This window comes from Ursus americanus, chromosome 32 (assembly GCF_024610735.1).
Source record: "Ursus americanus isolate L20-20 chromosome 32, mUrsAme1.1.p, whole genome shotgun sequence".
In the NCBI taxonomy this organism is placed as follows: domain Eukaryota; kingdom Metazoa; phylum Chordata; class Mammalia; order Carnivora; family Ursidae; genus Ursus; species Ursus americanus.
The window spans coordinates 27210414-27229900 of NC_142158.1; the positions used below are offsets into that span (position 1 = coordinate 27210414).

Genomic DNA, 19487 nt, shown 5'->3' on the forward strand with positions numbered 1-19487 from the left:
GTCCCCGGCGGGGGTGTGTGACGGAAGTCGCCTCCACTTCCGCCCGCTCCGGGGCGGGGCTCACTCCGCCGCTTCTCGCTGCACTTCCGGTCTGCCCGGTCGCTGCCGTGGCTCCAAGATGATGGAGACCGAGCGACTCGGTGAGGGGGAGGGGGTGGAACGAAGGAGTAGTCAGGGGGTGACCCTTGACCTCTGACCTCTGACCTTTCCTCTGTAGTGCTACCTCCTCCAGACCCCCTGGATCTGCCCCTTCGGCCGGTGGAGCTGGGATGCACTGGGCGCTGGGAGCTGCTGAATGTGCCTGGGGCTCCAGAGAGCACCGTGAGTGACTTTTGACCTTAACATTGAGCTTCAGACCTCCTCCACCCTCCTTACTGTTGGACCCTAGCATAACTTCATTCTTCTGTCTCTGGACTCCTGTCATCTGGGCCTGCCTTGTGCTGGACAGACCCCAGCCCAGTGGACCCGCTGTGGGTCAGAGCTCATGTGAAGACAGAGCAGGGAGTGCTGGGGATACCTGAGCTCTGAGAATTACTCTTTCCAATGTGTCTTTTCTCTTTGGATTCACCTTCTGCCTCCAAGCACCAAGGCACTTGTTGATGGCTAGCCTTTGAGGCCCTGACTCATCCTTAGTTCTGGGCCCCCTTTTCCTAAAACTAGTGATTCTCTAATTCAAGTGTACCTTGTAATTAGTGGTGGGGATTTTTAAAAATGCAAATTCCTAAGCCCAATCCCAGAGATTGTGAAGTTATTGTATTTTATGTTGCATTGTAATGTGTTAGTAATCGTTGCTGCATGTAAATCAGTAGCAGGTAGTTTTCCCTGGAAAACAGGACAATCTTTGGAAAATAGTGCTTCTGCCTGGCTGTCTTAGTCGGTCTGGAATATCTACCGTTTCTGATTTGAACACAAATTCCATCACTTTCGTTTTTGTCTGTGTCTTAGGCTCTTTTCTTACCTAATGCCTCTCATCTTGTCCTTTTCCAGCTTCCCCACGGCCTCCCTCCCTGTGCCCCAGATCTGCGGCAGGAAGCAGAACACTTGTTTTTGTCATCTCCAGCCTGGTTGCCTCTGCATGGTGTGGAACACTCTGCCCGGTGAGGGGTCTGGACTAGGGAGATAGGCCCCTGAAGGGAACTGGGACAAGAGAGAAAGAACACCTGAAAATTATTTTCCTTTTCTGCAGAAAATGGCAGAGGAAAATGGATCCCTGGTCTCTCCTGGCCACACAGGGGGCCCCAGTGCCCTCCGACCTTCAGGCCCAAAGACACCCAACCACAGGCCAGATTCTGGGCTACAAAGAGGTAAGAGGTCAGAGGCCACAAGAAGCAGAGTTGGGAAAGGGTCAGAGGCAGGCTCAGCCTCACTGGGGCTGTGGTCTTTTGCCTCAGGTCCTGCTAGAGAATACAAACCTGTCGGCCACCACCTCCTTGTCTCTTCACCGGCCCCCAGGGCCCATCTCCCAGTCCCTGTGGGGGAATCCAACACAGTACCCTTTCTGGCCAGGTGACTTTTGTGGAAATGGAATGGTAGGAGAGGGTGCCCTCAGTCTTCAGGGAAGGGAAGGGTTCCCCACCTATCCCATAACCCCCACACCCCATGATTCCCTATTTGTCCACCCTCTCCCCAGGTGGAATGGATGAGCCCACCATAACAGATCTCAGTACTCGGGAGGAGGCTGAGGAGGAGATAGACTTTGAGCAAGGTGAGATGGTGCCGGGAGGGACCCTTGGGAGTATGGCTGTGAGTCTGGGCCCTGACGAAGAGGGACCCAAGCCTATCACTGGGCTGCTGCTAGCCCTTCTGTGCCTTTGAGACAGTTAGGAAAAGGCATCCTTGTTGTAACAGTCTTTATTGTCACCTGTGGGAAAGTTGTCACAAGTACCGCATTTGCAATGTCTATGCCGTGAATGGGATCCTGTAGGTTTGAATAACGTGTGACTTGTGTGACACTGTGTAGTAGTGCTGATTCTATCTGTCCTTGTCCTTCAGATCTTCTTACTGTTCCACCTGGCTTCAAGAAAGGTGTGGACTTTGCACCAAAGGGTGAGTTTTAGCTTTGAGGTGGGGCGTAGAAGTTGTGCCCTTCTCCTGTAGAACAAAGATGGATGTGACCAGGTTTCCCTTTTTCCCTTGCTCCTCAGATCACCCAGCTCCAGCTCCCGGCTTGCTCAGCCTCAGCCGTTTGCTGGAACCTCTGGATTTGGGTGGGGGAGATGAGGATGAGAGTGAGGCAGTGCAACAGCCAGGAATTCCCAGAGGGGACACTGTTTCCGCCTCCCCCTGCAGTGCTTCCCTGGCCCGAGCAAGCAGCTTGGAGGACCTAGTGTTGAAGGTTGGCGGTTCTGGGCAGTTGAAGCAGGGAAGAAGGTTCCTTATTGGGGCACTAGGGGTGGGGTGGGTTGGCTGGCTTGGTTGGGTCTAAGAGGAAGATTGGAGCATCTTTTGGGAAGGGTGGTAATGGAGAGCTCTCTGGCTGTTATCTTTATCACCCCTACCCATGGCTTTTGCAGGAAGCATCCACAGCTGTATCTCCTCCAGAGCCCCCCAAACCCCTGCCTCAGGAGCAGTGGGCGATTCCTGTGGATGTCACCTCTCCTGTTGGTGATTTCTACCGCCTCATTCCCCAGCCGGCCTTCCAGGTAGGCTGGCCCAGTCCTCACATGCTCCCCAGCTCCTTCCCATTGTTCCCTTCATCTCCTCTCCCCACCTAGGCCAGATGCCTTCCAGGTCATTCTTGGACCTCAGTGCTGGCCTTGCCTGGCTCTGGCATGCCACAGGCACCTTGTATGCCCCAGGAGCTGGAGGCAGGAGGGCCCCTTTCCTTTCTCTAGCTGCCATCTATTTCTCTCTCCCACAGTGGGCATTTGAGCCGGATGTGTTCCAGAAGCAGGCCATCCTGCATTTGGAGCGGCATGACTCTGTTTTTGTTGCGGCTCACACATCTGCAGGGAAGACGGTTGTGGCTGAATACGCCATTGCTCTTGCCCAGAAACACATGACGCGGTACAGGTCCCCTCCCCAGCCTCCCCTTTCACCAGCTGGTCCTGGGTTCTCCTGCACCCTTTCTGGTCGTCATCTCTTCCCCACCTCTCCCTCATTCTTCCGATGAGAGGTTTGGGGAGAAACCGAGATGGGGCCTGGAGCGAAGCAGGAAGGTGTGATGGGGAGAGCAGTTAGAAGATTCGCATTAGCTTCAGAAGGGGTCGGGCTACAGAATTTCTGTGGGGTCATGTCATGAAGGAGAATGTGAGGGCAGTCTGGGGGAAGAAGGGGGCACCTGAGCTGTGGCATGCCTCTGGGAGGGCTCAGGGTGGAAGAGGTGGTGCCTCCTAGGAGGCTGTGGGGGGACTGACTGGCTGACCTCGTGCCCTCTTCCCAGCACCATTTACACATCGCCCATCAAGGCCCTCAGCAACCAGAAGTTCCGAGACTTTCGAAACACATTCGGGGATGTGGGATTGCTCACTGGGGATGTACAGCTGCACCCAGAGGCCTCCTGTCTCATTATGACAACAGAGATCCTTCGGTGAGAGATAGGCACTCAACACGGGTGGATTTGTGGTCAGGAAGGTGAGGCTGCGCTGGACAGCATGTTGACTGAGAACAGGGTGGAGTCAGGAGCCACTGGGGAGTCAGCCTTTGGCCTCTTCTCCCCAGCTCCATGCTCTACAGTGGCTCAGATGTCATCCGGGACCTGGAGTGGGTCATCTTTGATGAAGTTCACTACATCAATGATGCTGAGGTAGGAGGCATGGAGGCCCCAGACTCCAGTAGTTCTTTCCTGTGGGCCTAGATCACATACCCTTGGAGACCTTACTGCCTTCTTTGCCCCCACGTGGAACCCTTTGCGCTTCTGTAGGGGCAGAAGGGCAGCCCCCTCTGCGCTGCCAGTGACCGATCTTCTCTCTCTGTGTGTCCAGCGTGGGGTTGTGTGGGAGGAAGTGCTCATCATGCTGCCTGACCACGTGTCCATCATCCTTCTGAGTGCTACTGTCCCCAACGCCCTCGAGTTCGCCGACTGGATCGGGTGAGATGCGTGCCCTGGGATGCTTGGGGGGATGGGACTGTGGCGCTCCTACCGCAGTGAGGAGAGTGGTTAGGTCTTGAGGGTGGAGAGGAGGGAGGAGTGGGTTGGGGCATATGTCTGATTCGAGTGGCTGCAGGACCCCACTTGGGTCCAGACCATTTCGTGCATTGGGAGATGGGACAATGGGACAGCCTTCCAGTCTGGCTCCCAGAAAAGACTGGTCACCCAGCAGGGGAATGTGGTGGGGATATGCGTCCCTTCCTGCACTCTTGCCCCTGACCTGCTGTCTTCCCCCTCAGGCGACTGAAACGTCGCCAGATCTATGTGATCAGCACCGTTGCACGCCCCGTTCCCCTGGAGCATTATCTCTTCACGGGGAACAGCCCCAAGACTCAGGGGGAGCTCTTTCTGTTGCTGGACTCCCGAGGCGCCTTCCACACAAAGGGGTAAGCTGGAGATGGGGCAGAGTCAGCGCTGGGTCCACTGGGTGTGACTGTGATCACCGACCCTCCCCGTGCACCAGGTACTATGCAGCTGTGGAGGCCAAGAAGGAGCGGATGAGCAAACACGCCCAGACCTTTGGGGCCAAACAGCCCACGCATCAGGGGGGGCCTGCACAGGTGAGAACTGGCGGGCTTTGTACCTGCTAACACCTGTTTCAACTCTGTCCATTCTTCCCGCGTTCTCCAAGGATTTGGACTTGAGCTTTGAACGCTGTCCAACTTGACATGGCTTCACCTCCCTTCACTTTGGCCCTGACTGGTTCAGGGACTCAACCTTTGCCCCTTTCTGCCCCCTTCCCCAGGACCGCGGTGTGTACCTATCCCTCCTGGCCTCCCTCCGCACCCGTGCGCAGCTGCCCGTGGTGGTGTTCACTTTCTCCCGGGGTCGCTGTGATGAGCAAGCCTCGGGCCTCACCTCCCTTGATCTCACCACAAGTTCAGAAAAGAGTGAGATTCACCTCTTCCTGCAGCGCTGCCTTGCTCGCCTCCGTGGCTCTGACCGCCAGCTGCCCCAGGTGTGGATGGGGTCTTGGAGACTGGTGGGGAGAGGATTCTTCACCACCATATTCCTGATCACAGGCCTTGGCTCCCTGCAGGTCCTGCACATGTCCGAGCTTCTGCACCGTGGCCTGGGAGTGCACCACAGTGGCATCCTGCCTATTCTTAAAGAGATCGTGGAGATGCTCTTCAGTAGAGGCCTGGTTAAGGTACATGCACTGGTAGAAGGGGGACTCCTCAGAGCACTTGCTGCTCCCTTCAGGGCTGCCCAGAGTGTGGAGGGGCAGGGCTTTAGGCAGGACAGCGCAATGGTTAAGAACTTGGCCCTGGGTCCAGATTACCTGTGTGTGAATCCCAGTTCCACTATTTCCTCGCTGTGTGACCTCAGGCAAATTCCTTAACCTTCCTGAACTTTAGCTTTCTCCTCTTAAAATGGGGATGTACAAGATAGGTAGGCAGTATTCAGAAGAGAAATTGAAAAAGTTAGGAAGTGTCTGAAAAGTTATTAGTCATCAGAAAAATGCAAATAAAATACTCAACAAGAAATGACTTTATAGTTATGAGACTGGTAACGTTTAGGAAACTGGCTAATGCCAGGTGTTGCCAAAAACATTGGAGACTATAGGATTATAGGAATGCTCATATTGTCAGTCTGGAGCACACCCTGGCATTCTTGAGGCAAAAATATGTATAATATACCCTTTGATCCTAAATTCTATTTCTGGGTATATAGTGCAAAGAAGTTCCCACCTGGTCTATGAGTGAAAATGTCCACTGTAATCCTGTGGTAGGGTGCCGTAGCACCAGGGTGCCCTCGCTGGAAAAGTGGGTTGGTAACTGTCCGGGATGCGCGCCACAGTGCTCTGCAGCAGCGGGTAACAGTGGATCGGGTATAACCACAGAAACGGGGATGGGTGTTGAAAACACTTTGGCGGAAAAGAAAACGTGAGATGTATGATTGCTTTTATTTTGTTATTTTTATTTGAGTGTAGTTGACACAATGTTTCATTAGTTTCAGGTGTGCAACATAGTAATTCATTTTCTGATTATATAACAAACATACATTTACATGGTATGCTGTGCTTACAAGTGTAACTACTGTCTGTCACTATGTATCCTTATTGTAATATCATTGACTATATTCCTTATACCGTGCCTTTTATGCCTGTGACTTCTTCATTCGATGACTGGAAGCCTGTACCTCCCACTCCCCTTCACCCATTTTGTCCATCTCCTCACTCCCTTCCCTCTGGCAGCCATCTGTTCTCTGTATTTATAAGTCTGATTCTGCTTGTTGTTTGGTTCTTTATTCATTTGTTTTGTTTTTTAGATTCCACATGAGTGAAATCATATGGTATTTGTCCTCAGTCTGACTTATTTCACTCGGCATACCTACTACACTGTAGGTCCACCCGTGTTGTCATGGATGGCAAGATCTTGTACTTTGTTATGGTTATGTAATATTCCCATACCTACACCACATCTTCTTTATCTATTCACGTACTGATAGACCCTTGGGTTGCGTTCATATCTTGGCTATTGTAAGTAGTGCTGCAATAAACATAGGGGTGCATATATCTTTTTGTTTTTTAGAGAGTTGTGGGGGAGGGGCAGAGGGAGAGAGAGAATCTTAAGCAGGATCCATGCCCAGCACAGAGTCCAACACAGGGCTTGATCGCACAACCCTGAGATCATGACCGGAGCCAAAACTGAGTCGTACGCTTAACCAACTGAGCCATGGGTATAATTGCCTTTAATGTGAATTGTAAATTCATGCACTCAAAACAAAATCTAAACTGTAAGAATATATTCACACAAAAAGATACTCTAAATACACTGGGATGATTGATGGTGAGGGGGATGGGAGTGAGATAAAGGGGTTACAGAAAAGAAGTAGAGGGGCGCCTGGGTGGCTCAGTTGGTTAAGCGTTTGTCTTCGGCTCAGGTCATGATCCCAGGGTCCTGGGATCGAGCCCCGCATTGGGCTCCCTACTCAGCAGGGAGTCTGCTTCTCCCTCTCCCTCTGCCTGCCACACCCCCTGCTTGTGTGCTCGCTCTGTCAAGTAAATAAATAAAATCTTTAAAAAAAAAGAGAGAGAGACGCAGTAGATAGTTGAATAGATAAAATAAGGGGAAAAAATACAGTGCTTCCACTATAGATTTGCCCCGAGAGTTAAATGATATCCTGCAAGTTAACCATCTGGGACCATGCCTGGTGCTTACTTAGCCTTGGCTACAAAGTAAGGTACACTTGGCCAGGGCTGGGTGTCTTTGCTGAACCTCTCTTCCCCCATCCCAGGTCTTGTTTGCCACAGAGACCTTTGCCATGGGTGTAAATATGCCTGCCCGAACGGTGGTGTTTGACTCCATGCGGAAGCACGATGGCTCCACCTTCCGGGATCTGCTCCCTGGAGAGTACGTGCAGATGGCAGGCCGGGCAGGCCGGAGGGGCCTGGACCCCACAGGCACCGTCATCCTGCTCTGCAAGGGCCGTGTGCCTGAGATGGCAGACCTGCACCGTATGATGATGGTGAGCCAGGGTGGTAGGACGCTGAGCTGGGAGGGCCCCAGCTCTGAGGAGCTGCTGGATTCTCTCTTCCACCCCTCTTCCCTTCTCCTTTCTTTCCACAGTTGACCCTTGAACAGTGCAGGGTTAGGGGCGCTGACCTCCCGCATAGATAGCCACGTATAACTTTTGACTCCTGAAAAACTTAACAGCCAATAGCCTGTACTGTTGGCCCAAAACCTTACTGATAACAGACAATTAACAGCTCATATGTATGTTGTATGTGTTATATGTTGTATTCTTGCAATAAAGCTGGTAATAAAAAGTGTTACGAAGAAAACTATAAGAAAGAGAAAATACAGGACTATACAGTACTTATTAAAAAAAATCCACGCGTAAGTGAACCCACGAAGTTCAAACCCATGGTGTTCAAGGGTCAACTGTATGTTTTTCTTTTGCCTGGGAGAAACCAGGGTCAGAGGGAGCAAATCTGAGGATTAGACTGAATGTCATCTCCAGTCTTTTGTCACTGTGAAGACAGAGCTAGGTGGAACCTCTGAGGGTCTCTTTAGTTTTGTTCCCTTATTCTGCAGAGGAGGCCAGTAAGCAGTTTGTCTAGGGTCCCGTGGTTGCAGAGCGGGGATGAGATCTGCTGGGAGTGGAGCCGGTCCCCAGGGGGCTGCCTGGGGGGCAGCCGGTCCCCCCTGAGTCTCACCGGCTTCTCTGACCCGGCCCAGGGGAAGCCGTCACAGCTGCAGTCCCAGTTCCGACTCACGTACACCATGATCCTGAACCTGCTGCGGGTGGACGCCCTCAGGGTGGAGGACATGATGAAGAGGAGCTTCTCCGAGTTTCCATCCCGCAAGGACAGCAAGGTGAGGAGGTTGGGATGACCAGTATACTGGGCAGGCTGTTGGGACGAGGGAAGCCAGGCTGGGAAGGGGCAGACATCTAGAGACCAGGGGATGCAGGTGGGGAGGGTGGCACACTGGGCCTGGGGACTGTCCTTTCACACCTCCCCCCACTCCTGCCCAGGCCCATGAACAGGCTCTAGCTGAACTGACCAAGAGACTGGGGGCCTTGGAGGAACCTGACACAACTGGCCAACTGGTTGACCTGCCTGAGTATTACAGCTGGGGGGAGGAACTGACAGAGACCCGGAGCCTGATCCAGGTGAGTGAGTGTTGCGGGGGTGATGGAGGAATGGGGGAAGAGAATGTGACATTCTTGGTGCTCCTGAACCTAGTCCCAGCCTAGTCTCTGTGTCCCTGTGATGCTTCCTTCACTCTCCCCTTTGTGCGTGTCCCCACTCTCCAGCGACGCATCATGGAGTCTGTGAATGGGCTCAAGTCTCTCTCAGCAGGAAGGGTAGTGGTTGTGAAGAATCAGGAGTATCACAACACACTGGGTGTGATCTTGCAGGTGAGGGCAATGGAAACTTGGACCCCGGAGGGAGGGAGTTGGGGGGAGCCCTATCTCCGTCTTCCCCACTTGGCTGGGGGCAGTTGTAGTCACAATGGTGTACTCCTATGCCCCCTTGCTCTCCTTTCCTGTTGCCACCACTTTGTGCCTACTTCCTTGTCTCCTCCTGAAGACTGCTGTGACTTGGTTACCAGTCCATATTGGTGGGTTCTGTAGTTGCTCTGTGATCTCTGCCTGAGGGTGGGGATCTGCTCTCTATCTTTGATGTCCGCTCCTCACATTGCCCTGGCCTGGCCTCTGTACCTACCCTAGGTCTCCTCGAACTCCACAAGCAGGATATTTACAACCCTGGTCTTGTGTGATAAGCCTACGTCTGAGGACCCACAGGAGAGGGCACCAGCCACCCCAGATGTGCCCTACCCCGATGATCTTGTGGGATTCAAACTGTTCCTGCCTGAAGGTGAACATGGGCAGATGTCCGGGTTCCTGACAGCAGTGTGGGCAGGATGCCTGGGTCCACAGTAATGTTTGTCTCTGCTCTCCCCTTTTCACAGGGCCCTGTGACCACACAGTGGCCAAGCTCCAGCCAGGAGATGTGGCCGCCATCACCACCAAGGTGCTCCGGGTGAATGGGGAGAAGATCTTAGAGGACTTCAGCAAGAGGCAGCAACCAAAATTCAAGTCAGAGATGCTGGGGGGAACCTTTCTTCTGGGGAGGGACCATGTAACGGGGTGTGGGGAGATGTGGTTGTGGTGTCAGGGACTTCTGTGGAAGAAAAGACTCTGCCCTAGGTTTCAAAACTTTGCTCCTTCCTCAGGAAGGATCCTCCCATTGCAGCCGTGACCACTGCTGTGCAGGAACTTCTGCGTTTGGCTCAGGCCCACCCAGCGGGTCCCCCTACCCTTGACCCTGTCAATGACCTGCAGCTCAAGGATGTGTCAGTGGTGGAGGGGGGGCTCCGGGCCCGGAAGCTGGAGGAGCTGATCTGGGGGGCTCAGTGTGTGCACAGCCCCCGTTTCTCTGCCCAGGTAGGGTCCTGGATGCCAGTTCCCAAGCTGAGAGGTGCAGGGGGAGGGTTTCCCTTCTCGTCCCCTGTAGACCCGCCAGCCCCGTCTTTGCCCTTGTCCTTGGTGCCCTCCTGCCTCGGGGCATGGGGAAGGCTAACGTGCTTCTGCTGGTGGCTCTCTGCAGTACCTGAAGCTGCAGGAGCGAATGCAAATACAGAAGGAGATGGAGCGACTACGCTTCCTGCTGTCAGATCAGTCACTGCTGCTGCTTCCGGAGTATCACCAGCGAGTAGAGGTGGGAGGGGCAGTGGGGGGGCGGGGGGGTTAGTGAGGGAGAAGATAGCAGGCTCCCAACACCTACCGTCTTTCTTCAGGTGCTCCGAACCCTGGGTTATGTAGATGAAGCGGGCACTGTGAAGCTGGCGGGGCGGGTGGCTTGTGCCATGAGCAGCCATGAACTACTCCTCACTGAGCTCATGTTTGACAACGCTCTGAGTGCCCTGCGGCCAGAGGAGATTGCGGCCCTGCTCTCCGGCCTGGTCTGCCAGAGCCCTGGGGACCCTGGAGAGCAGCTCCCAAGCACTCTCAAACAGGTATGGGACACCCACCCCACTTCCCCCCCTTGGCTGTGGCATTCCCAATCCCCATCCCCAGGTGTTCTCCAAATGACCCCCTCCAGCCCTGTTAAGTGCCCCTAAAAGCTGGAATGCCTACTTCCTTGACCAGGGCCTCCCCACTCCTGGAGAAGGAAGGCAGTGTCTGAGCTTCTCCTTCCCCATCTGCAGGGAGTGGAACGTGTCCGGGCTGTGGCCAAGCGGATTGGTGAGGTCCAGGTGGCCTGTGGCCTGAACCAGACAGTGGAGGAATTTGTGGGGGAGCTGAATTTTGGGCTCGTCGAGGTTGTGTACGAGTGGGCCCGGGGCATGGTGAGTTATTGGGGTTTTGTGGATGGCTGGTTGGGGAGAGATTGCCCCGTCTACCACATTCAGTCCCCACCCTGCTTCCCCCACAGCCCTTCTCCGAGCTGGCGGGGCTGTCGGGGACCCCTGAGGGCCTGGTGGTCCGCTGCATCCAGCGCCTGGCCGAGATGTGTCGCTCACTGAGGGGGGCAGCTCGTCTCGTAGGCGAGCCTGTGCTAGGTGCCAAGATGGAGACGGCGGCTACCCTGCTACGGAGGGACATCGTCTTTGCTGCCAGCCTGTACACTCAGTGAATGCCCTCTGTGTCAAAATGCAGTCGTAAAACAGCAAGCCACCTGTGTGTATTTGCGGTGTTGGGCAGGGATGACTCAGGCAACAGACACAGCAAGAACCACCACCTAGAAATGTTTTTATCTGTGCACATGGAGACAGGACCAGCCCCTTCGAAGTCTCAGTCTTTGGGGGAAGGCGTCTTGGGGGCTGATGGGAGGTCCCGGGTCACGGCTTCCACGTACCACATGGGCAGGAAAGCATAGGGTGCGTCTCGATGTTTAGACACTGTGACTGGGCTGCCAGGCTCCCAGGAGAAGAGATGGACAAGCCTATGGGGCACATGGAGTCACAAGTTGAGGGCTGGAGGAGTGCTCTGGGGACCCAGAGGGCAGGCGCAGAGCTGAATGCCTCACCTGGGGTCATCCTGGACAACTGTGTTCTGGGCAAAGCTAAGGAAGGCGGCACAGAAGTTCATGCACACGGAGGGGTTCCAGCCATCACGGTCATTCTGGAGGGGGCCGAGGAAGAGGCAGAAGATGGGCAGTGAGGGTGCGGGGGGGGGGGGGGGGAGAGGCGGGCTGCAGCCTTGAACCCTGGACCTGTGGTCCTGGTGTGGGGATGCAGGTGGGAGCTGCGACACTGCTGCCTTACCCTGACATACTCGAACATCTCCATGGTAGGAAAGGTCTTGAGGGAACAGACGAAACCCTCTGGGTTACGGAAGCCAGCAACGACGTTTGGGACCCCCAAAAGGAATGACTGAGCCCACCATTTGAGGAGCTTATGTCTGTCAAGAAAGGCAAGGGGTCAGTAGGACCCTTCCTCCACCCTCCAGCTTCTTCCCCCAGGTGCCTTTTCCAGCTGTCTGTTCTAGGCTCTCACCCTACCCAACCCCATCCTGAACCTGTAGAAGCTCCTCCAGTGGCCAGGCCTATGCATCTCCTTGGAGGTCTTGAGCTCCACATAGCAGGCGGGGGGCTGTGTGGATGCGGCCCGGGGGTCTGTGCAGTCTACCTCCCCTGAGAAGAGCAGACGGTGGCTTCCCAGGCGGCTGCGTAGCACAGAGCAGAAGGCCACATTGGTGTTAACCTCCCCAGAGGGGTCCGGGGAGCTTCCAGGTTTGTCTGCACAAGGAGAGAAGCGGCAACAAAGGTGGGGGCTTTCAATCTCCGGGGAAGGGGGAGGAGGCTACAGAGCAGGGGCACCTCTCACCTGCACACATGTACTGCTCAAACTTGTACCCCATGTACATAAGCTCCCGGAGGAGGGGTGGCCGGGCAAGCCTCTGGGCCCGAGCTGCTGGTGTCTCTACCTCACTCAGGTACAGTGTCCCCTGGAAGCGGGAGGCTGCCAGCTGCCAGCCCTCCTGCTGCTCATACGGTGTCGTCAGCAATTTTGTCAGGTGCCCCCGCCACGTCACTATGGCCCCTGCCAGCCAGCCTGGACCCCTGAGGGGGAGGAGTTAGAAGCATTAGCAAAGAAGAGCCTAGGTTCCTTCTAAAGGCTGAACTCACTCCAGCTTTGGGTCTCCGAACTTTAGAGGGTAGATGCAGATCTCTAGCTCTACCTGTGTGCTATACTTTGCTCACCCCTCCAGCTTGCCTCGGTGGTCCAGGAGCCAGCGCAGCAGGTGGTCCAGCCGCTCTTGGACCTCCTCATCCCTGGGCTGGTATCGATCAGGGTATCCGTCTCTGAGGTCAAAGTTGGGGCCTTGGTCATTGGTAGGGGGTGGGCTGTAGTAGCGCAAGGCTTGAGCATCTCCGTGGTACTGGCGTTGTGCATCCAGGGAGAAGCAGCCCAGTTCGGAAGGGCGCCTATAGAAAGGAAAGGGCCCAGAGTAGAGGGCAGGGTCTGTGGGCAGCGAGGATGCTGGGATGGGGAGTTTGTTCCGAGGCTCAGCTCCGTCTACCCTCTCCGCTCTTCTTTTGTTCTCTCTGCGATCCATGAGGTCCTGAGAACTGGGGGTTGGGAAGTTATCCTTTCAAAGAGGAGGCCTGGAAAAGGGGGACTCTGGGTCAGGACGGTCAGGCTCTGGCCCTGAAACAGAACCAAGGCCAGGTGCACGTCCCACTTTTCCCCCTGACCTATACCCCAGCCTCCAGATGCTCCAAACGCAGTGAGCTGAGGAAGGCTGTCCCGGCTCAGAGCAAGGATCTGATTACCTCAAAGCCCGCCAACCTCGACTTCCACCTCCGCGGAGCTAAGCTTCACGGCAGGTGCGTCCAGAAGTCGGGGTGGCACGCGCAGGTGGTTTTCCGCCTTCCAAGACGCAATCAGCCAGCGACCGGGGCGGGCAGACCCCTCGGCGGCGCGGGGTGAGGGACGCTTCACCCGGGAAAGTCGAGCTCCACCCCGCCGCCCACGCGTTCCCAACCCCGAGTGCCCGCGGAGGAAGTCGATCCCGGCGGGGGTGCGGCGGCGGGGCTCCCGGCCCGACGGAAACGGCAAGTTGACGCCTCTTTGGTCCCACGTCATCTCTCTGCCACCGGGCGGACCGGCCTCGCGGGAGCCCGACGTCACTGCTCTGCGCCGGAAGACGCCGTCTTGGTGTCCCCTTCCCTCAACGCCGACCTCTTCCTTGACAGCCTGAGATCCAGGGAGATGAGCCGGAAGAGGCAGCGCCTGGTCCCGGACGCCTTTGGGCTGAAGAGGCGGCGGGAACGAGGGCAGGCAGAGGCAGAGCCTCTGAGGGGCGAGTCCGGTAAGCGCGGCGGCCCCGGGGCGAGGCGGCGTGCGGTGGGAGAACGGCGCCCCCCGCCCCCTTTCCGCCTCAGTGACCCGGCCTCTCCGCCCAGGGTCGGCGCGCGCGGCCGTCGCCGAGCTGGTGCAGCTGTTCCCGCGAGGCCTCTTCGAGGACGCGCTGCCGCCCATCGCGCTGAGGAGCCAGGTGTACAGCCTCGTGCCCGACCGGACGGCGGCCGACCGGCAGCTGGTGAGCGGCGTCGGAGCGACGGACGGAAGCCGCTTCCCGGCCTCGCGGGCGCTCCCGAGGGGCCCCATCACTCTGACGCGCAGTGGGTCCGCCGGCGCTCGGGCGGGCGTTCGGTCTCTCTGGGCCGGGCCCTGCTGGGCCAAGGAAAATGCCACAGACCCTGTTAAAAGACCCTCCGGCAGCGGAGAGCTTGCCACATCCTGGAGGTGGAAGAGCGACTCTTTTGGGAAAACGGAGGCATCGGGCATAGTTGGAGCTTTACTGCGCTGGGAATGCAGGCAGACGTCAGATCGCGGCAGGCCTCGTGCGTCAGTGTTGTTTCTGCCTTAACACCGAAGGCGATGAGCTGGAAGAGAACGTTAACCAGGAGAGGGAACGCTGTGTTGCGTGGATGGGAGGGAGTGAGATGAGACTGGGAGATCAGTTAGGAAGACATTGCAGCGGAGAACTGGTGAAGGCCTAAATGAGGGGAGTGCGCAGGGAGGGCGAGGATGGTGAAGGTGAGGGATGTGGGGAGTGGGGAAGAGGGAGGAGTCCGGGATGACCCAGATTTTCTGGATGATGGAGTGAATAGAGTAGGAGGGCACTGAGTTGTTGGGGCGGATGAAATGCTTGATTTTGTACGAGCTGGACGTTCTTGAGCATCCAAAGGCAAGTGTGCAGTGGACAGTTGGATATGAGGGACTGGAGAGGATTCTGGGCCAGTGATACTAGATTTGAAGTCATTGCGGTATGAGCACTGGTTCAGTCTTGATGTGGGTGAGATTGGGTAGGAAGAGTGAGTAGAGGAGTAATTTTTAACCTTCTTACAAACTTTAAAAGATAATGAAAGCTATGGCTCTTTCTTTTTAGAAAAATACATACATGCCACATACATACTAGGTGTATGTGCATTTTTTGTCAGGGGAGGGAGGTTGTTTCATAGGTCCTCTGAGGTCCAGCGTTAAGGACCTCAAGTTTAGAGTGAAAGGGCCAAGTCTACAATGTGAGAGATACCCACGTTTAAGGTAGTGTTTCTCAAAGTATGTCCTGAGTTCTCCCCATATCAGAATTACCTGGGCTGCTTACTCAAAAATAAAGGCTCCTGGTTCTCCCCTAAGGCTAATAGTGCAGATCTCTTGAGGTAGGAACTGAGAATCTACATTTTGAATTACTGTCTCAAGTGATTCTTAATGTTGCTTAAAATTTGAGATCCATTGATGTAAGGGGAAAGCAGAGGAAGAGGAGTCTCTGGAAGAGGCTGACAAGGAATTGCCAGAGTTAGGAACCCAGGAAGAGGTCTATTGAGAAAGGAAGTAGATTTTCAAGGAGGTAGAAGAGTTGGCAGTGTTAGAACCTGTGATTTAAGGCAATGGTTGGTAAAGGGATTAAGTAAAATAATATCCAAAATCTGTCCATTGAATTTAGCAGGTGGAGGATTAATGGCAACCTATCAGGTTGAAAAGAGGGAAGAAAAGGAAGATGGAGACTAGCTCCACTTTCATGAGGAAGTGAGTTAGATGGAACCACTCCTTACAGAGTATTTGTTGTTGTTTTTTTTTAATTTAGGGATGTTAGCCTTAATTTTTAAAAAGCTTTAAAAATTGCGCAAAGGAAAATACGAACACATACACAATTTAAAGAATGGTCATAGAGCAGATACGCATTTAACCGCCACCCAAGGCCAACTATAGCCACACACATCACTCTCCAGTTGAAAGGACTTATGATCCTGACTGGTATGATAATTGTTCCCTCGGTTTTCTTTATATCACCTATGTGTTTATCTATAAACAACGTAGCTTAGTTTTATCCATTTTTAATCTTGATATGAACGAACTCATACTGTATGTATGTACTGTATTTATATCTTGTTTCATTAGATATTTTTGAAATTCTCAGTTTCATGTAGCAATAGTTCATTTACTTTCATAGATTTCTATTTTGTGAATATGTCTCATTTTCTAGTTAAAAAAATTGTATGTTTCTAGGCAATTGTTAATTTATCTCAATTTTCAAATTCATTGGCATTAAGTTTGTAGTCTCATTTTATTGTCTATCGGATGTGTAGCGATGACCCTTTTTTTCATTCTTTACACTGATTATCTGTACTTTTTCTAGTCTGTCCCCACACCCTCCTCATTTTCTTGGTCAGTCTCACCAGTGGCCTATCAATCTTAATAGTCTTTGCTGTCTTGTACACATGTTTTCTATTTAATTAGTGTTTACCCTCTACTGTTGGGTTTATTTTACATTTTTTCCCATTAATTTAATTCTCTCTTCATTTTTAATACATTTGTGTCAAGTTGTAGTTTATCTTAAGCTTGTGCAGATATATATAGCTTTGGCATATATTTTAGTTATCATTCAGTTTAAAATACGTTCTGACTCCTTTTGTGATCTTTTTTCTTAGACCAAGGGCTGATTAGAAATGTATGTCTTGATTTTATGCGTTTTCATATTACCTAGTTGTTACTGATTTCTGACACAAATGTATTGTGGTCAGAGAACATACACAGTATGATTTCAGCCATTTGAAGTTTATTGAGACTTGGTTTGTGCTATGTGGTCAGTTTTGCCAAATATTTTATGTATTTGAAGAGAATATGTATTTTTCAGTTAGTAGTTTCTTAGTAACTAAAGTTAATGGAAGTTATTTCCTCGCTTATTCTTATCCTATGAATTTATGAGAGGGGGATTAACACACTTTTGTGATTATGGATTTGCTGTTATCTCTTCAGGTATCTTCCCTACCTTCCCACCTTCCCTCACCCAAAGTCTTAACTGTTAATTCTTTGAAGGCGGGGCCTATGTCTTAATCACTATTTTATCTTAGTGTCTGGCAATGTAGATTGCTTGATAGGCAACTGATGAGGTGGGTGGGTGGGAAGGTGGGTAACTAATTTGAAAAGACTATTTAGTAATCCACTTGACTCTCTCCCCACAGTTTTTCCTTTGCTTAGAGAAAAATTCCCAGTATTGGCAAGAAAATCTCCCTGCCCAAAAGCGCCCAGAGTGTGCCAGAGTGTCTTACCCTGATACCCTTCTGTTTACTCCCATCTCTCTGGAGACAGAAGGAGCTTCAAGAGCAGGGGGAGATCAGAGTCATCCAGCTAGGCTTTGACTTGGACGCCCATGGAATTATCTTCACTGAGGACTATAGGACCAGGGTGCGTGCAACTGTGTGTGTGTCATGGGGTGTGGGGGGCAAGCAGGGAAATTGGAGAATGGAAATAAAAAGGAAAAGAGACAATTCTCCCACTCTACGTGTCACAGAGAGGACACAGGGCTCTGATAAGTAGTAATATAAAGGAGAAGAAAAGGAGGAAAAGTATGAGACGTAGAAGGACATGAGCAAAAGGGAAAACAGGAAGAGAAATATTGTTCTGGAGGTGGTCAGTGGAGGGTGAGGGTGGGGCCAGATACATCTGTCATCTCTGTTTCCAGGTCCTCAAGGCCTGCGATGGCCGACCATATGCTAGGGCAGTGCAGAAGTTTCTGGCTTCGGTACTTCCAGCCTGTGGGGACCTTAGCTTCCAACAAGACCAAATGACACAGACCTTCGGCTTCAGGGACCCAGAGATCACGTGAGACTTGGGGGAACAACAGAACTCAGGCAGCTGATACTTCCCTGCCTCCTTCCAGTCCCATCGAGCCTTGTCCTCCTTCTGGTGCACCTGCCAAAAAGATGGACTCTTCTTTTTAGGAAAATGACCTAAATTTGTACTCCTCCCCCAAGAGAGGAGGCCTGTTTTATCTGAGGCCTTGGAAAGAGCCTTAGCCTAGAATTCAAGAGACCTGGGTGGCTAATCCAATGAATTTAGAGGCCTCGCAGGCACCATAAATGCCTGTTGTGAACCCTGCTGAGACCATGAGAATAGAGAACGGTAGGAGCTTGGATACCCCTAAAGCCTTCACGTTAAAAAGCAGTGACTGGACAAGGGCGAAATAAAAATTCCATTTCAGGGGCCCTTTTGTGGCTCAGGCTCCCTACTTTGTAACCCAAGGTATACATGAAAGCATTTTACAAACTTTTTAGTAAGACATGGGAGGAGCCACGGTGGGGTATGTGTAGGCAGTGGCAGGAGCACAGAAGAAAGACCTTGAGTTTCCCCTGGGGTTGGGCTGAGGCTGTGTCAGGGCATGTGGTCAAGGAGGGCTTCCAGGAGGAGAAGCTGCTTTAGTTGAACAAGTAATAGTAACAGGAAAAGAAAGCATGGGGGTGGGGGGTCATCCAGGTGGAGGAATAGAAGCAAGGGCCAGGGCACTGAACAGCAGGGTATGAGCAGAGAAGCACTCCAGGGTGGGCTTCTGTTACTTAGTCCCTTTACATGGTTGCCCAGTTTTGGGGAGACAGTGTCCAAGCATCAGTGCGCAGGGAGGGCTTCTCAGAGCCCAAGCCTCCTCTCTCCTGGCTTCCCACCCTCCTTAGGCAGCTAGTGAATGCTGGAGTCCTCACTGTCCGAGATGCTGGGAGTTGGTGGTTGGCCGTGCCTGGAGCTGGGAGATTCATCAAATATTTTGTTAAAGGTATTCTGTCCACAGCTCAAGTCCTCACCCCCTCAAGAACACCTTTGGGTAGCTCCTCGGGGCCCAAGCCTTATTCACCTTTCCCCTCTCCTGTGCCACTTCTCCTCCAGGGCGCCAGGCTGTCCTTGGCATGGTCCGGAAGGCCAAGTACCGGGAGCTACTCCTATCAGAGCTCTTGGGCCGGCGGGCGCCTGCCGCAGTGCGACTCGGCCTCACCTACCATGTGCATGACCTCATTGGGGCCCAGCTGGTGGACTGGTGAGTCTCACCCCCAGCCTCTGGCAGATGACCGAGCAGTGACCCAAGATTGGATTCCCTCTGGAATATCCCAGGCCAAGCTCTGAGTTTCCCCCAGACTTTTGGCCTAGGTATCTGGCTCAAGCCTTGTCTTTCTTTTGCATAGTGTCTCCACCACTTCTGGAACTCTCCTCCGCCTGCCAGAGACGTGAGGATTCTGCTTGTCATTGCATACCTCCCCAGAGTGGGGTGAGAGGGGCCCAGGAGTACTGCCCAGTGGTGGCTGAGGCAGGGTCACCTTGGGAAGGTGTGGGAGCCTGGATAAGGATTGGCCTTGCATCTGCACAAAGGGTCAGACGTGACTGCTGCTATTTACCTGGGCTCTGACCCAGTGGTGGGGTTTGGGCAATGCTTCTCTGCCCTTCCATGGAAGTGGAGCCAGAAGCCATGCCAAGGCCATGGCTGTGGCCTTTCTTGTAACAAAGTGCTGCTGTCACTCTCTTGGGATAGGAAGACGGGATTTCTGGGGGGGGGGCTGGTAGGGAGGGCAGAGTTCTCTGTCCTACATGTTGAGGTAAAACTGCCAAATAAAGTACTTCTGCAATTTCCTGGATGTCTTGTTTCATGTGATGTGTATTTGGGCGCTTCG

General features: G+C 53.2%; 3 protein-coding genes across 9 annotated transcripts; 2 read left to right on the top strand and 1 right to left on the bottom strand.

Annotated features, from left to right (window-relative positions):
• The first annotated feature begins 13 nt into the window (after window positions 1-13).
• On the top strand, window positions 14-11217 carry SKIC2 (SKI2 subunit of superkiller complex). Its single transcript, XM_045795601.2, has 28 exons — window positions 14-140; window positions 218-321; window positions 988-1097; window positions 1187-1304; window positions 1392-1506; window positions 1631-1705; window positions 1993-2046; window positions 2145-2335; window positions 2514-2642; window positions 2861-3006; window positions 3383-3529; window positions 3661-3745; window positions 3924-4030; window positions 4330-4476; window positions 4554-4650; window positions 4836-5048; window positions 5130-5240; window positions 7331-7561; window positions 8275-8412; window positions 8573-8710; window positions 8855-8959; window positions 9272-9419; window positions 9514-9640; window positions 9778-9988; window positions 10152-10262; window positions 10342-10560; window positions 10753-10893; window positions 10980-11217. Exons 1-28 carry the CDS (start codon window positions 119-121, stop codon window positions 11178-11180), a joined length of 3741 nt encoding a protein of 1246 aa, XP_045651557.2. The 5' UTR covers window positions 14-118; the 3' UTR covers window positions 11181-11217.
• Window positions 11218-11276: 59 nt separating this feature from the next.
• On the bottom strand, window positions 11277-13666 carry DXO (decapping exoribonuclease). Of its 5 annotated transcripts, none has more exons than XM_087857949.1 (7): window positions 13323-13666; window positions 12750-13118; window positions 12373-12608; window positions 12065-12284; window positions 11812-11947; window positions 11574-11668; window positions 11277-11489 (listed from the first exon to the last, which is right to left on the bottom strand). In XM_087857949.1, exons 2-7 carry the CDS (start codon window positions 13103-13105, stop codon window positions 11339-11341), a joined length of 1194 nt encoding a protein of 397 aa, XP_087714075.1. In that variant the 5' UTR covers window positions 13106-13118; window positions 13323-13666; the 3' UTR covers window positions 11277-11338. The 5 variants fall into 5 exon arrangements, with proteins under 5 accessions (XP_087714075.1, XP_045651564.1, XP_045651566.1 ...); XM_045795608.2 differs by having other exon boundaries at window positions 12750-13154; XM_045795610.2 differs by having other exon boundaries at window positions 12728-12974; window positions 13323-13665.
• A 13-nt stretch (window positions 13667-13679) lies between these two features.
• WHR1 (winged helix repair factor 1) lies at window positions 13680-19195 on the top strand. Of its 3 annotated transcripts, XM_087857955.1 has the most exons (7): window positions 13685-13861; window positions 13956-14092; window positions 17146-17241; window positions 17519-17658; window positions 18504-18601; window positions 18712-18859; window positions 19005-19195. In XM_087857955.1, the coding sequence occupies exons 1-7, from the start codon at window positions 13762-13764 to the stop codon at window positions 19048-19050; spliced, it is 765 nt and encodes a 254-aa protein (XP_087714081.1). In that variant the 5' UTR covers window positions 13685-13761; the 3' UTR covers window positions 19051-19195. The 3 variants fall into 3 exon arrangements, with proteins under 3 accessions (XP_087714080.1, XP_087714081.1, XP_045651570.1); XM_045795614.2 differs by lacking the exon at window positions 17146-17241 and having other exon boundaries at window positions 13687-13861; XM_087857954.1 differs by lacking the exons at window positions 17519-17658; window positions 18504-18601; window positions 18712-18859; window positions 19005-19195 and having other exon boundaries at window positions 13680-13861; window positions 13956-14396; window positions 17019-17237.
• The last annotated feature ends 292 nt before the right edge of the window (window positions 19196-19487 follow it).